This window comes from Cyprinodon tularosa, unplaced genomic scaffold (assembly GCF_016077235.1).
Source record: "Cyprinodon tularosa strain WSP-4 unplaced genomic scaffold, ASM1607723v1 ctg44, whole genome shotgun sequence".
NCBI classification, from domain to species: domain Eukaryota; kingdom Metazoa; phylum Chordata; class Actinopteri; order Cyprinodontiformes; family Cyprinodontidae; genus Cyprinodon; species Cyprinodon tularosa.
In genome coordinates this window covers 2,218,630-2,236,429 of record NW_024039163.1, presented here as the reverse complement: position 1 = coordinate 2,236,429, position 17,800 = coordinate 2,218,630, and the positions used below count along the sequence as shown (strand labels likewise).

General features: G+C 38.0%; 1 protein-coding gene across 1 annotated transcript in view; it reads right to left on the bottom strand.

The window, feature by feature from the left end:
- itpr2 (inositol 1,4,5-trisphosphate receptor, type 2) overlaps positions 1–11,245 on the bottom strand; it is a 110,112-nt gene extending 98,867 nt beyond the window's left edge. The window contains exons 1-4 of the mRNA XM_038299888.1: positions 10,841–11,245; positions 2,766–2,836; positions 2,480–2,598; positions 1,065–1,151 (exon numbers count right to left, since the gene is read on the bottom strand). Coding sequence (XP_038155816.1) covers positions 1,065–1,151; positions 2,480–2,598; positions 2,766–2,836; positions 10,841–10,932 — 369 coding nt within the window. The 5' untranslated portion in view covers positions 10,933–11,245. The remainder of the gene's footprint in view (positions 1–1,064; positions 1,152–2,479; positions 2,599–2,765; positions 2,837–10,840) is intronic.
- Positions 11,246–17,800: the final 6,555 nt, after the last annotated feature.

The window sequence follows — 17,800 nt, the reverse complement described above, 5'->3', positions numbered from 1 at the left end:
AAAATCAGTTGTGGAGAATTGTGTCGGACTGGCGAGTGGGAAAGAACTGGAGTTGGAAGACGCGCCAGCAGCACTTTATAGGTCTGCTGTATGGGACCACTTTGCATTTAGAGTGACCTACGATGACGGCGGAAAGAAAGCTGTGGATAAAAGCGCAACAGTGTGCAAGCATTGTGCAACATGTTTTGTTTATGCTAACAGCAACATGTCATGCTAACCCCGAAATCCCTCATACTCCGTCAGCAACCCCCGCTGCGCTCCAGACCGGCTGCTCAAAGCAAAGCCTACAGCCCCCGCTGTGGCTTCGTCCGCTCCGCTCTGAGTCCCTTGGAGATGGTAGAGAGCATGTAACCTGACAACAGCCAGATGCATGTCTCGCTCCGCCACATGCATCTGGCTGTTGTCAGGTTAGAGAGCATGCGCCAGATGATTAAATTCAAAGCAGCAAAACATACGGAAATGATCCAGGGTTTCCGCGGATCATTTAAAATAATTACAATCCATTATTTTTGGGGGGATTTTTTCATTAATTTCATAATTTTTTATGGAATGTATCAACATGTATCGAATCGAACCGAAAACCGTGACCAGAAACCGTGAATCGAACCGAACCGTAGATTTTGTGAATCGTTCCACCCCTAGTAGGTATGTATGGATGGAGGTGTATTTTTTATTTTTTAGTATATCAAAAATTTGATAGGCTGTTTTTTTTTTGTATTCAATGAAATGAATGAATAAATAAAAAATAAATAAATAAATAAAAATAAAAAATATATATATTTATGCTTTAATTTGATCAAATGAGTTATGTTTAAATATTATAGACCTTACACTTTTTGGTTTAATCATAAAATAAAACATTATTTTTTCAAATATTTCCCATAAAACTTGTGTATTTACGATCCCATAGTGAGAGTTAAACAATCATTATTATCGCCTGTATTTACAAGTTGTCTGAGGTTTTAGCAGCTGAATGACTGCAACAAAATTGTCGGTAAATAAAAGAAGTCAAACAAAGATTTGTGGTTCAGGAAAAACTTTAATCCGCAGGCGTCAGACCATACCTGGATGACACTACTGTACTTGACAACCTCTCCAAGGAGCTTCTTGTTCTCCGTCTCATTCTGCTTCTGTTCCAGTTCTGCAGCATGCTGAAAGGGAGAAAAAAATAAATAAAAACATTTTAAAGCAACAGATATCTAGAGCTACTGTCATGCTTTTCCTACCCTGGCATATGTGAATAAAAGATCCAGATTTTTATGATACATTAAGCCCTGTCACGTCCCTGGACTGGAGCAATGTTTTCTTTCCTCCCACGGTAAATGACTGTGTTACTATCTGCTTACAGTACATCTCACTATTCAATACAGAGTTAAAAAATTGTGAAATATCTGTGAACCGACTTAAAAGTCAAAGTGGCAGCAATCTTTTTTATTATTTTATATATATAGAGCTAGATTATTTCTCCTTATTAAGGATATCAATTTAAATACAGAACTTAGAATTTACTCAATTTATCTTTTTCTTATTTTAAAATGCAGTTTTCAGATGTCTCGTTTACATGCAAAGCCTTTTGCGGACGCCATCTAAAGGTATCAAGAGGTCCTGCACAAAAATGGGGTTAAAAAATGTTCCTAGGAATGTAATGAGAAAAATTCCGGCTGTGCAAAAGCTCTCCAGAGGGGCGTGAAAGTAAAATGTCAAACATAAATCAGCCTTTGCAGCTTTTTTACTTCTCATTGTTATAAGGGATGTGGAGGCTATTAATTTTTAGCTTAATATCATTTTCTTTCAGTGGAAAATTTATAATTTTTCCACTGAACAAAGATTCAAGAAACATTTAACCCTTATTTAAGTGATTAAAAACAAAACAAAAAAGTGTATATGACAGCATTTTTAATTTGGTATACTTTGGATTTTTATTTTAATATAGCATTACTCTTATCCGTGTGCAGTTTTTGGCTTCTCCCCCTAACTCTGATCATCTTACCAAGGAATAATTAAGCATTTTACCCAATCAGAATGGGACACGGAGCATCCAGTTCATGGTGTATGTTTATGAGACTTCATGAGTGTTTTAGGCTGCATGGTCTCAATGTTATTTCTTGTCTGATGTTCCTGGGTGGTGTTTGAATGGTAGGCAGATACACAGTGAACCTTGTCATTGGAAGTTGTTTGTACTGTTTGGACTTATAAAGTATTTATGGAAGGCAGTGTTTATAAGACGTTGCACTATGAAAAAGTGTAATTTATAAATCTGTTTCTTCATTTGTTACTTTGCCAACATTTTTCAAATGTTTTACTTTGTTTAGAAAATACAGCGATTTCTCATTAGCCTAACTCTTTTGCTTTTGTTGCTTCTCTCAGCTTAACGTATGGCAACTTTTCTCCCCTCTGGCCCTACTAAATTGCAGGTGAAGATATTGGGTTCAAAATATGATCTGAAACGGGGTTATGTCTTAAAACAACAAGTTTATACCTGTAACTTTTTGAAAAGCTCCGCTTGAGTGTTGTTGTTTCCTTGTTTTCCTTGTTTTGCCTTCCAGAACTGCTTCTGAGCCGAGTATCTGTTCATGGGACACACCTTGAAAAGGCAGTCTGCAGAGGAGGAGATGAATTCACAGTCGTCAGTCCTGCTTGGTTTGAGTTACTTAACGTTGTGCTTAAAGCGAGCAGTGTGCTCAAACAACTTCTTGACACGAAAGAGGATCCTTTAAATTCTAACATAGTATGAACTTGAATTTTTGTACATCGTATAAACTTACCTCTAAATTTCTTAGGTGGATTGGCGAGGTCTCCTGCATCGGGCTGCACCACGCACCTGTCATCAACAAGTCTGTAAAGAAGAAGAGAGAATGAAAGTCAGGACAATTATTCCTGAAACCAACATTCATTTGGCCACTTCTGTTCACCGCTCTGCTCACATTGAAAATTCAGACTTCCACTCTACAAACTGTAGTGAGGCATCACAGTTAAATGCAAATACATGCAGCAGAATCTCAGCCAACTCCAAAACCACTCATTTGACTAGGTCATTCATTGCCTTCTATACTAGCCACCTGCAGCCTGAAAAGCAGTAGATAGAAATAGAACTTTATTGATCTCACACTCTCTGCATTTAACCCATCCCCTTGGGAAGCAGTGGGCTGCCACTGTGCGGCGGCCAGGGAGCAGTATGGGAATAAGGGTCCTGCTCAGAGACTCAGAGTGGAGGCTGTGGGGATCAAACCGGGTATTTGCAACCTTCTCAGGGCACAAGCCCAGTGCTCTAACCACTAGGCCACCACTCCCCCAAGATGATGACCATTTCAAATTTTTGAGATTTTCCTTTATCAGATGAAGAAACAGGTAAGTCCTGGATGTAAAGCTTTAAAATTAACACGACAGACCTATAATTAATAGAAAAATCCCTATATTTCACACAAGCTGCTCTTCTTTAAAAATACTTTTTCTATAAAACAGGTGATACATTATGGTAGGAAAAGAAAACATGGCCTATTAGCAGAACAGATGCATTTAAGTAATCTTGGAGCTATGTTGGCTTTGCTAAGTTCATGGACTCCTGCAGGGAATCCTGTAAATTGTTTGATAGGGAAATGCTGATATAATCATAACTTGGTGAACCAGACTCTTCCGGGCCCTCTGTGTTCTTTGGATTCCGTCTTAGGATTTTAACGAATCCAATAATATTAATTCAAATTCATACAGAGAAAAATGTGTTTTTCGCCTGTTGTAAAGCTATAATTTATTCAGGAGGAAAACTGAACAAAAAGGCTGTTTCTGTAAAACATGTTTTGGTGTCATCGCTCAGCTAGACCAGTATCCTACTAAGTTACATTAAACCAGTTTAAGTCACAAAAAAACATGTTAATAGGGAGCGTACCAAATGTAAATTTAAAGATATTTTAATTAGGGTTCTTAAAAAATATAGAAATTCAAAATGCCCCAAAATTTTGTAATCCATTTTGGTTGTGTTTTTTTTTTTTGCTGCTCCTACTTGAGAGCAAACTACAGTACGTATGGAATACAGTTCCACACAACCGCCATCGAAGCCCATCATGCCCATAACGAAGATGTGACTCCAGATACCCAAATAAAAAGGAAAAATATAGTATCATAGTAGAAAATCAAGCTTGTTGAAGAGACTTATTTTTAACTGCTTACCTTATTTAGTCAATCACAGAAACCTTTTGTACCATCAATACCCTTGTTTTGGAATTTGCAGCAAATAAAGTACTCTAATACTTTGCTTGTAAATAAAAAAAAAAAAAAAACTTGACTTATAGTTAGATGTCATCACAGACTTAATTAAGGTGTTCCTCAGGATGTACTCTTTGCCCCCTTTACTTTCAGAATGTGCTTATTTTTTCATGCTAAGGCTGTATAGAACCAAGGTGTGCATTTCTATTTTCATGCTGATGACACTTAACTGTAGATAATGATAACCCTTAATACCACTGCTCTTACAGATATTAAATCCTGGGTTGTCTGGATTTTTTTTCTTTTTTTTCCATCAGGATACATCAAAGGTTATTTGTTTGATCCTGCAAGTTTTCTCTCATCCCTCATGCTCCAGTCCTACCAGTCTATCAAGTAACACCCAAGCTACTAGGAATCATGGAGTAACACTGGATTCATGTTAAAATGTTTTGGTTCCCAAATAACAACAGCACTTCACTTAACATTTCAACTGCTGACTTAAAACAACTCATTCTAGCCTTCCATCCATATCTTTACCTTGATTATTGTTTCAGATTATTTCCAACTCTTTTGCCCACATTTTTGTGTTATCTTCTAACGTTTACCTCAAGATACAACAAGTTTAGCTCCAACTGTTTGGATAAACATCTGCTGACACAAACATTATGGATACAATGAGATGGCCATATGAAGAGGCATCGCTGTAGGTATGTTTCTTCAAAGACAATAGAAACAGAGTTGAACCTCAGAAATGGTTAAACAGCGTTTCAAAAAGCGTAAACGTTTTAGCATGGTGTGGAATAGGGGAAAGAATTAAAACCTCAACAACAGCCAAAGCCAAAAAAACCAACACTAAAAATATCTGTTCCTAGTTTCTACAGTAAGGTCTTCACATCCTTGTATTTCATCACTGTCCTCCCGAGGCAACTTGAGTGAAACAGACACATCCATTCATTCGGTCCACAGTGGAGAAACACAATGCAGTCCACAATTCCTCGAATTCAAAGTCGACAGCCCTCTCTAAATGAGCTGAGCCATTTCCGTTTCTGTGCCAGAGCAGTCTCTCAGCGACAGTCATTTATAATAAACCCTTTAACCACCCATCAACTTTACATCTATATGAGAGACAATAGATACTAACAGGATACATTATTAAGTGCAAAGTGGCTTAAAAGGAAAGGGTTCAGGAAGAGGCTCCATGGCTCATAAAAAAGCAACTGTAACCCTGCAGAGGCTTTGACAGGCTGGTAACGCACTGTAATCAAGTTAAACATGAACTACTGATAAGTGCACCGGCCTGAACACACACACATGCACGCTAATAATAGCTAAACTCAGAGAACTGACACAACAAAACAGAAAATATCTAAAATGATACACAGACTAAAAGGAGGCTTAATGCGGTTTCTCCTCTGAGGTGTTTTCTGCAGAACTAGAGAAGGAACTGAGGAATGACTGTGAGAGAGATTTCAGTAACTGGTACAGCGTGTTTGAACTTGCTGATAAAGTCGACCCAGCAATGTAATCAAGTTCCACACAACTAAAAAAAAACAAAAAACTAACAATTTTAGCACTATTTGTTTGTTTAGTTTTTTTACTTTAGCATCTAACAGAATTTCCAAAACTAAACTGAAGTGCTATTTGTAAGTGCATGTGTGTGAGCAGGCCAAAGATTTAGTGCAATCCTGAGCAAACAAGGGCAGGGGCAGCCTTGTGCAGATGAAGGTTGTGTTCATCTGCAGCTCAGCAAGGCTCCTGCAGGCTCCATCCATGTGATATTTTCATTCTTAATTAAATACCTAAGATAGAATCAAAACTGTTATTGGAAATGAGGAGCAATTTCCAATATTTTTACAATTAACAAAACAGCAGAAGTTAAAAGCAAAAATCACTGTAGTGCAAATGTGCAGCTCTTGTGTGCGAAACTGTGGCTTAAATTTGCATTATTAGAGGCCTCTGTAGCAAAAGGTTTTCCTGTGACCGCGCTATAGCATATCTGTTTGCCATTCATACAAGTGCTGTTTGTTAAGACATGGAAAAACTGACTGAGGGGTGTTTTTTTAGCAAGAAATTGGAAAGAAAGCTTTACCAACAGAGAACCTTAAATGGAGACATTCACTCCTCAGGGTCAAACCATTTTTTCAAAACCGTCCTGCAGGCATAGTGACCACAAAAGCCCTGAAGCTTTAACCTTACAAGTCGTTCAGCTGACAAGGAGGTATGATAAATCACAATAAAAATTTTGACAAATAATTGTTGCATAAATGACCAATTTAGGGCCAAAACAATTAATCGGATTAATCGAGATGAATGGATTATTGAAAAATCGTCAACTAATTCAGCAATCGATTAAACATGCCTTTAGCTGACAGAGCAAAACATTTACAGCAGTTATTATGCCAACATTGTAAAAAAATATATAAACATTTTGCATTTAAAAAACAAGTGGAAAAGTTTGAGTTTCATGTGGTTTGATTTTGTCAAAAATCTTCTTTAAAGAATCTTTAGCCATCATTAATTGAAAAAATAAGTCAACAGATTACCCAATTTGCAAAATAATCCTTAGTTGCAGCCCTAGACCAATTATACTATGACTTTCATTGAAGTGCTTCCCATGGGTCAGTAGGGCCAACCTTTATAACCATTAGTGTTGTACTCCTATCCGCTACACCACCTCTGTCTTTTTTGAGGAAAACAGACAAGAAAAAAAAGTGAATCATAGTTATGGCAGCGTCATGATTTAGGAACGCATTTTTTCATCAGGAAAGGGGAGTTGCTAAAGAGAGTGACTTAGCAGATGGAGCCATTTAAAACAGAATAAACTGGAAAGAAAAAACTCTCAGTAGATTTGCAAAGGGTTTCAGTTTACCCCTCCATCGAGACAATCCTAAACATACAGCCAGAGCTGCAATTGTTTATATCGAATCATATTTATGTGTTAGAATGATCCAGGCAGTGTCTGATTTAGGCCCATTTGAGAATCAGAGGCAACGTGAGCAAGGATATCTTCCATTCAGGTTTTATAAATTAATTTGCAAAGAAGATTTGCTAAAGTTTCAATCCTCAGACATGAGATGATACAGAAAGAACTTCAGACTTGTAGCTGTAGTAAAAGAAGCCTCCTCAAAGTTTGACTCAAGGGGATAAATGTACTCCTCACCTCTCAAACTTTAATAAACAACCTAATAAATTCCTTGAAATTCACATTTATGCATTATATTATTAAAGACGTGGGAAAAAAATAGTAAACTACTTCCATTTTCTTTTTTTTTTCTTCATTGCTTTCCTTAGGTAATAAACCTTTGATACAAAACACTAAAGAAATATAGGGTGGTCAAATAATTTTTTTCACGACTTTTTTACAAAAGACGGTGATTAAGTGTCGGGGCTTTTTCCAGACAACCCTCCTTTCTATTTTACAAAGATGAATTCCCTTTGGCTAAGGCTGCCAGTTGTTTAATTTCACCCAAAAAACTAATCTGGAATCCATCTAGTTTATTTTCAGTCAACTTCACAACCTGGATACAATAGAAACGTACAATCTACAATAATGTGACAAGTTGTTGCAAAATAGGGTTCCTCCTTGACTCTTATCATCCTTGAAGAAACACTAAGATCCCTGAACAAGAGAATATTGGCTTACTCTGGCCTCCAGCTAATTTGTGAGTGGCTCTTAACACCAGAATAAATGCAAATATATACCCTTTATTAGATTTTGTAATACATTTTCTATCTAAGCATTCAGCTAATATGATGACATGTTTATGTTATGACTTGTTACAGGTTTCTTAAAGCTGTGAAAAGTGTTTTTAATAAAAGCTTCTGCTTCGACTTCAAACTTATCCGTCAGATTAAGATGAATGTCTAATCTTATCAAGTTAAGGTTGTGAATTTATTTAAAACTGCCTGCATAACATTAAAATAAATGTCCAAATGTCTCACACAGAACTATGATATGGCCTCTAAATGGGTCACCAGACCTTCCACAATACCAGTTTAAATTACAAGTGTACTTTCTCTGTTATTGGCTGATGCTGAGTGAAACAGGATATTGGCTCTTCATGCCGTTACCTGTCCATTCTGAAATTTTTATTTTTCTATTCAAAAGAACTATGGAACATAAGAAACTTTACAGATATGTGCCCAGAAATGAAAGGAGTATGAAATTTATGAAGCATCTGTTGGTAGCCTTTATCCGTTAGGTCATCAATAAACTTTAAAAAGGCACATAAGTGTGTGCTGTAGGTTAGACTGTTGATGGATAGAAAATTTACTAAGTTTTGATGCATTTGATAATTAGGAAACAAAACTTCTGCTTTGTCTATCAGCCTGTTCATTAGAGAAAGTCAGTGAAAAAAATCGGCTAATGTTCTGTCATATCAGCATACCCCATCAGACTAGCATAACCATAGTCAATAAGCATGCACAAGATGTCAGATTTGCATACGCATAAGCTAGTCCCATTTAGCCCTTTAAGCCGGGCATACACTGTCCGATATTTTATTCATTGCACGCAGCTACAAACTGTATGACAAAACCGCAGGGTTTAAAAGTTCACATCTCATGATGTATGTTTTCACACTGTGCAACCCGATGCTCTGATGCAACCTTACGACGGCCGACTGAATTCCTAACATGTTGGATTTTCTCCAGACCTTACAATTCCTGATCTGTAGGTGTACCACTGTACACTACACGACGCAAGATCAGGCTGAAATTCGGCCCGATCGAAAAATTCTCGCACAACTGGAGTATCAGCCCCAAAAGGGCAAAAAAATGGCACCGTTTATCCCCGTTTATCCCTTTAGTTTCATATGAAAAATACACTTTAAACTACCTCGACGGGCATGAATGCCTTTAGTCATGGACAAAAAATATTTAAGATCAGATTGCCGTACGCTTCAAAAAACACAAAAAAGTAATTACATTGTTTTTGTTGTATATGATTAAAAAGGCTGATTTATACTTCAAAACCAGGTTGCCTGCGTAGGTGTTGCAGTGAACGCGGAGACGTCCCCGCCCCCTTCGCAGACACTCTGCTGTGCCTCTCCCAAAGTGTAGGTGACCGCAGACAGGAGGCCTGTATGTCCTGTTTGGTACTTTACAGGCTTGTTTTTATTGTATGACCACCATTGTGGAAAACTACTCGTGAAGATGGACCAGCTAGAAGATCGAGATGCGCGAAAACGCTGGGACCCTTTTTCACTTGGATCCCTGCCCTTTTTCTCCCTAATTGTCCCTCTACGGTCGCACAAGCTTTCCCCCACTTCCTCACCGCCTCGGCCGTATCTCGACCCACAGCTAGTTCCTGATTGTCCCTCTTGTGTTGTGGCGTGGAATACCATAGCACACACCACGCTGCAATACTGAGCATAAATCAAAAATATCTGCGGTGGAGCTAGATGGGGGGTGGGGGGGGGGGGGGGGGGGCACCCTTAGCCAATCATCGGCCACCCCTGTGGCCACCCCTACCATTTTTCCCCCTGTAATACAGATGGCGGTAGCAGTAATACTCTCAAGTGGAATATTTTCATATATTACTTACCATTTTTACATGTATTCATAATTTCTTGAAAACAAAACTACTGTGGTTAATTATACACATCAATATACTAACATTAAAGATGATAAATACAGAATTTATGCTCTTTTCAGAACTAGATTTTGTGTTATATGGGGTTAAGAGAAAATGATGTGTCTCCGAAAGTCATCTGGGAGCCTTCAGTGAAATCATAGATAAAAAACTATTTTAATAAAAACGTATTAAATAATCAATTTATGTAGATATTAGCACTTGTAAATATGAGTTTTATGCAGAGTGATTATCGATAAAAGTAGGTAAGTAATGACAATGGAAAAGATGTTTCCCCCAAAACTCAAACCTGAAAATATTTTATCCATTATACCTTTTATCTAAAAAGAACGGATGTTTAAACATATGCATCTATTTGTCAGCAAAGACTGTAGGAAAGTATAGTTAGTCTTATCTTTGGCTTGACCCTGAGGTTCTGGCACCTATCCGCTTTCGGCCACCCCTCAGTGTACATTGGTTATTGCCTGGCCACCCTTATAAACATGTTCTGGTTACGCCTCTGGCGACAAGCTCCCTGCAATTCACTGCTGCCCTTAACAGTATACATTCAGATAGTTTAAAGTGTATTATTCATAGAAAATTAAAGGGCTAAATCAAAGGGATAAACATGCATTGACAATGGCTATGCTGGTCTGACTGAACATCGGCTGGAACCGGCCAGTTTCTGACAGATCGGTGCATCTCTCTCTATATTGTGACTGCATGTAGTTGCTTTCAGACTTGTCTTTCAGGTAATTAACTCCACTTTCACTGGTAAAAACAAGTTGCACTCCTTCCAGACTATAAAAATAGAAACCATAGGCCCATCTCCTTCCGTGCGCACCTGGAATCACGCCGTTTTGCATTTCTGTTACATTTTGCTTCAACTATTTCCATAAACCTAACAGTTTGCGCGCTGTCAGGCCTCCACCGCAAGAAACTTTGAGTTGAGCGAGCAGGGGGGGAGGAAAAGCAGGCAGCTTGTGTCAGAGGTGAGGAGGAGGAAAGAAAAAAAGCAGCAGCTAGTCAGGAGTGGAGCGTGTGCGCGTTGGAGACATGCATAGTTACCCCAGAGTGCTGATGAAGCCATTCACAGAGCCCTCCGCGTAAAGAGACACAATGTCTCCGATGTGAAGAAAACTGGATCTGAGCTCCGACATGCTCACTGCTCTCTGTTCTGCTTTTCCATCTATGACCTGAAGCGGCTCTCCTCTGCGCTCCTCGGCCGAGGAAACGCGCACGTTACCCCGCAGACTCTAACAGCGCTGCCCTTCATCCACTCTCAGCGACATTATTCCAGTTTTCCCCTCCCACGTCCTCTGGGACGACTTAGAAAGTGTTAAAAGTGCACGAAACAGCAGCAAAGTAGAGGAAAAAACAAGCGTGGTGTTCTTGTGTAAATCAAAAAGACTTGCACCACTTCTTCCTGTATATTTCACAAGGCAGGACGCTCTTCTTCACAGCTACTTCAGGGGGGGAGGAGACTCCTGCTGTCAGAGCTGTGCTTCACTTTCACCTCTTTTCACATGGCTTTCAGCTGAGTTAAATTAATGAAGGTAAAACATGTAATAATTTCTCATTTTGGAGAGAAAAAATTCTAGAAAGGCACAGTTCTTAGGTTAAATGTAGATTATATCACTAGATTTGTCCTGAATAATCAGGGCATTGTTGGGGGGGGGGGGCTTTATGGTAGATTTGTTTCTTTATCATTCAGTCAAAAAAAAGGTTGCTTCAATCAAAAAATATATTTTCAATCAAAAACACCATCAAAGAAAATCATTCAAAGAAAAAAAAGTATTTGAATGCAAAAATATATTTGAGATTCTAAAAAATACATTGAACACTGCTTTTCTTTGATTGAAAATGTTTTTGTTTTTTTGAAGTGACAGTTTTTTTAATTGAAAATATATTTTTTGATTGAGGCAACCTTTTTTTTTATTGAATGATAAAGAAACAAACCTTCATAAAGCCCCCTATGAAGGTAGATATGTTTCTTTTTCATTCATTAAAAAAATGGTTGCTTCAATCAAAAAATATATTTTCAATAAAAAAAAAACTGTCACTTCAACAACAAAAAAACAAACATTTTCAATCAAAGAAAAGCAGTGTTCAAATGTATTTTTTGGAGTCTCAAATAAATTGATAGAGTGCTTTATAAAACCCAAAGTCAGTTTAAGAAATTATCAGGTGAGATTATTGAAGATCCAACAGTTGTTATCCACATTTTGGACCAATGCACTTTCATCTGCAGGACACAAAACCCGTTTCCTTCCCAGGCAATATGATGGCTGGATAGACCCATGGTGTTTATGCTTGCATATAATTGTTTGACAGATGAATGGGGCCCCTTGAGGTATGTAGAAATAGGCCAAACACTAACCAGAATTGACAATTCTCTTTAAAATCGTGGCTGATTTATTCTGACTTTCCCATTATGTTACACAAAGACCCAGAGTCTGATTCACCGTTTGCAGGGTCAACAGTAAGAACTCTATCAGGGGTAAGAAATGAAATCCAGACTGCTGTCCTGAATCTTGACAGCTTTCAGCCTTACAGACGTCATTAAATGACTACAGCCTTCCAGAAGAGAACTACAAAAATGAAGTTACACAAAGTAGTGAACTGCTAAAGCTCTTCATTATAAAACCCAAAACATATGGAGATGCATATGCTGCACTCAGTGTGCTTTAAAAAATTATGAATTTTTAATGAAACTATGTGAAGTTGGCTGTGCCTGTAGGTCCTGATTATGGACAACAGTATAGCTTCTACCCAGCAGATAGTAAGGTTGGGTCTCTTTGCTAAATGGACTATCGATAGGAAGAGGAGGCAGGATGCTTCCTATCTCCTTCCTTACTAGTGGCACTAACCGGGTAGCATTTATGGCCTAAGCCTCCTTACCAATTTTCCTGATTTGTATGAACCATCTGTGTTTGAATCAGGCAGCTGCATCGTCTGAAGGCCAGATTACATCATAGAGCAGCGCAGAGGCCTGTTCGAATTCAAAGACTCCTTGATATGCGGCCAACAAAAGCAGGTTTCTTTTGGCCTGGATGGAAGGACAGGTCCGCTGTACCCTTCGTTGCCTTGTGTATCCCGTCATTCATTGTCAGTTCAAGCTCATGTGTAATCAGAGGTGAATGGCAACGAATAGTGATGATGATAATACGAGTATGTGAATATTTCCTTCTTAAATTTATGAAATAGTATAAATTTAAATGGTTATTGAGTCAGGTATGTTGTGGGTAATGTTTGGCTGACATTTAATACCAGATTCCAATATCTGTGCTTTGTGGGGACTACAAATCTGATATCTGCAATGACGGTACTGCTGCTAAAGCTCCTCAGAAGTGAACTTAGCATCCAGAACAGTAGTGAGACTGTGGGAATCGATTCTTTGCCTGCTTTGTGCAGGCAACTGTAAAGGCTAATTAGCAACAGAGCTCAGCTGAGTAAGGGACAGTGACACTTGGAGAAAGCTGGACCTGTTTGAATCTATAGCTGAACTCCTCTGGCCTCCTCATTCTCACGGCTGGGTCCTTCAGAGGATGCAGCTGCTGAAATCAAACACAGCCATATAGTGTTTTAGGTGTGTCCTTAAATCCTCCACAGGTGTCTTAAATCAATTCAAACTCTGTTAATAAACCTGTCAGAAGCTTCCAAAGAAATGACATCATCATCTGGGCGTTCCCAAATTGCTTAAAGGCATGGTGATCTTAGTGTGTATAACAATTCTCAATATGCAGAAAGTATTTATGAAATTTGATATTTTCATTCTTCTAGCATTTAGAAAATAAAAAATAACAGACCTAAAATAGGAGAAGGTTATTCAGATTTCGTTACTTACTTAATGTGAGCGAAAGAAATGTCTACTGTATGTCTTTTTATATAGTGCATGTAAGTAAAATTCTGGTTTCATATTATATGGGTCATAATATTTATTTATTTTTTGCCTTGACATGTTAGTTGATTTTGTTTGGACCAGGCCTGCCTCATGGGGAAGTGGTTGCCTAATGGTCAGAGCGTTGCACTTGGGTTTACGAGGTTCTGAATTCAAGCCCCACACACTTCCACGGACTGCCACTCTGGGCCCCTGATCAAGACCCTTAACCCCAGACTGCTCCCCAGGCGCCGCACAATGGCAGCCCAGTGCTCCCCGAGGGCATAGGTTAACTGCAGAAAGTTAGCACTCTACTACTTGTGACATTGTAATGACAATAAAAGTTTAATTCTATTCTTCTCAAAGATAATTTGCCTGCGGTGCCAAGATAGTAATCCCTGATAATCTGAAAATGTAAAAATAAAAAACTAAATCCAATGGGTTTAACTGGTTGTTTTTACATTTAGAGTCAGATTCTTACAATACATATTATTTAAAATAAGAGAAATAACCCTATGAAAACCTAATCTTAATGTGAGACACCACATAATTTAGCTTTAATTATTTTAAAATACTATAATTTATCTTTCCTTAAAGCTACATGTGTAATTTTCACTATAAAGGAAAAAAGAATAGCACATGGATATGAATAGAAAATGTGTTGAATCTAACCGTCTCTCCTGAATAAAACTTTTAAAAACTACTATACGCATAAGACTGTCAGCATATGGCACATCCTGGTAATTATTTGCTCTCATTAATTCCAAGATCAATAAAACTAAGGAGATAATCTCTGATCGCTTAGCAACAGCATCTGTAGGGTATAAAGAATGGAAACCCTAAAGTTCATCAAAGTGCAAATCCTCGATGATCTCACCCGGTGGTCCCCACAGAAACCAAAGTTTAATCTTAATTTCGACCCTGTTCCAGTAAATCAGACAGGAGGGTCATGCAGAACAGCTGAGATGTTTAATCATTTTTTCCTCCTGTCTTTAATCTGCCTCTCAGCCGTTAAAATGACACAGCTCTAAATATTGTCAGGTATTTTTTCACCCCAATATATACTTTTCCCAAGAGCTGTCTTTTGGAAGCAGATCAACCAACACTCTGCTACAAGTTGGTAAATATACTTAGACAAACTGTATTGTCTTTTTGTATACACTCTTGTGTATACAAAATGAAGTTTTGTTTTGTACAGCTCTCATTGCATTTTCATTTCTTAAAGTGCAGCAGTGATAAAAAGTAAACATTGTGGAAGAAAAAATATGTTTAAAAAAATGCATTGATATGGTCAATTTGATGCAGAGTCTAAGACATGATCTAGTGTTATTTCAACAGTTCAGCACTCTGAGGTCAGGGGAAGAAGCTGTTTCGGAATCTGCTGGACCTGCGTTGAATTCTGCTAAACATCTTCCTAGAGGGCAGCAGCAGAACAGTGGTGGGGATGATGTTATGCCCTGGGATGAATTGACTTTTATGGAGGAAAGAGGAGCCCCGATGATCTTCTCTGCAGTTCTCACTACACTTTTCACTTTCTTACAGTCTGCAGAACTGCAGCCCCCTCACACAGTCTCTATGGTGCTTCTGTAGAAGGTGGTGAGGATGGGTGGAGGCAGGTTGGCTCTCCTCATCCTCTGCAGGAAGTACAAGCGCTTTTGTGCCCTTTTGACAAGTGAGGTGGTGTTCATAGTCCAGGGGAGGTTGTCTGTGATGTGCACCCCTAGGAATTTGGTGCTGCTGACCACCTCCACAGGTGGAGTGATAATAGTCAGATTTTTCCTGAAGTCAACAATGATCTTCTTCATTTTCTCCACATTCAGGATCAGGTTGTTATCTTTGCATCAGTCCACCAGCTGCTCCACCTCCTCTCTGTCGTCCTGGTCGTTGTCGTCTCTGATGAGGCCCACCACCTTGGTGTTGTCTGCAAACCGCATGATGTGATTGGTGGTGAACCTGGGGACACAGTCATGTGTCATCAGAGTGAAGAGCAGGGTGCTCAGGATGCAGCCCTGAGTGGGGCCTGTGATTACGGTGATGACATCAGAGGTGTTCTGTCCGTCCCAGACTGACTGAGGTCTGTTGGTGAGGAAGTCTAGCAGCCAGTTGCAGAGGCGTGTATTGAAGCCCAGCTGTTCCAGTTTGCCCATCAGATGCTGTGGGATGATAGTGTTGAAAGCTGAACTGAAGCCCAGGAACAGCATCTGCACGTGGGTGTTCTTCTCCTCCAGGTGTGCCAGGCTCTGGTAAAATGTTTTTTTGCTACAGGGAACATACCAGGTATCAAAAATAAAGTATAACATTCAGACCCAGATCTATATTAAAACAAAAAAAACATATGCTGGGCTCCTCATTTTATAGAGATAAAAACTTAAAATGAGAAATATTAACTTCATTGTATTGCAGAAGAAGAAATGGATTTTGTGATTTCCACCGTACCAGCAGGGGGCGCTCTGTATCAAATTGTGAAAAACATGCAGTCATCCAAGTTGCAAGTCTGAGCTGCTTAACCTCTCCACCTGTTTTAACTACAAACACAACACACACTGTTATTTTAGAGATTTTCCAGTGATTGGGACTGTGGGTGTCCCAGTAAGCCACTCATATACGTGACCATAAAAATGTGATAATCTGAGTTATTCCTCTAAAACTGTAATAAATAATAGGCCCATATAGTCTCAGGGTCTCTTTTAAGAAAGTGACATAAAGCTCCGGTAGACCCATTTGTTTTTTACAACACCCATCATAGATAGAAGCTAATTTAATGTTGGCACGAAGATTAGATTATATATTGCTGCAAGTGACATCTTTACACGTCATCATGTTCAAAACAAAGTTAAAGTACAAAGTACAGTGCTTCATTATCACTCTTCTACTTTATTGGAGTTTAATTGCTGCATTTTTAAATCATTTCTAAATCATTTCTGAAGTCATTAAGTATACGCACATACTTGTTTCTGAAGTAATTCTAAAAATCCATAAAACATCCAAGTTATAACTAGCAAGCTTGAAAATTATACAAATAGATATCCAAACAGATGGCTGGATGGACAGATAGAGGCTCTCAAAGTGAATACATACCTGTTAAGATGCCTTGATTAATAAATTAAATACATTTTCTCCAATTGTGACAAATAAAGTAGTCCCATATAATTCAACTGAAAGATGTAAAAAGAAAAAAACTATTTTGATCTGTTAGTGTTGGTCTTCTTTAATTGGGTTCTGTCATTCAAACTTACGTGTTGATAAAATTAGTAACTTCGGCTTCGAAAACCTCTCAGCTTGTAAGGAATTCATGTCTGTTTTCCTGTAGGATTTTTCTGGACACTAAAATATAACTTTCTCCTCATGATACCCCTCCTTTATGTTAGGTGCTTGGACTCATTGCTGTATCAAAATGCTAAAATTCTCTCCATGTACAGATTTTAAGCCACATTTAGATTTTGCAATAGTGTCTAAAACTGTTTATTCATCTTGAGAAAAGATCTAACTCCGTCTGAGGAAAAGTAACCACAACATGATGATGCAGATACCAGCACATTTCACCGTCAAACATCTTTTTGATCTATGGTCCAATGGTTTCACTGTGGTCAAGGGAGAGCAACATCTAGTTATAGATAGATAGATAGATAGATAGATAGATAGATAGATAGATAGATAGATAGATAGATAGATAGATAGATAGATAGATAGATAGATAGATAGATAGATAGATAGATAGATAGATAGATAGATAGATAGATAGATAGATAGATAGATAGATAGATAGATAGATAGATAGATAGATAGATAGATAGATAGATAGATAGATAGATAGATAGATAGATAGATAGATAGATAGATAGATAGATGATAGACAAATATTTTCAGATTTGTAATTTTTGGATTTTTTTTGTAAAACTTTTTTTTAACCTTTTTTAAAAGGTAATTTTAACACAACCCTATTAAATAATATTTACTTGCATAATAAGCCTTATTTAATTGAAAAACCTAATCCTTTAGTATTAATAAAGTTACTCAAAATCAATATTAACAAGTGTACTTAAAATGCATAGTTTGCTGTTTGAATTGTATTATAACCAGGCTACCTTCATGTAATTCAAACAAGAAACAATGTATTTTAAACAGATGCACTATTTAGTACCAATTTT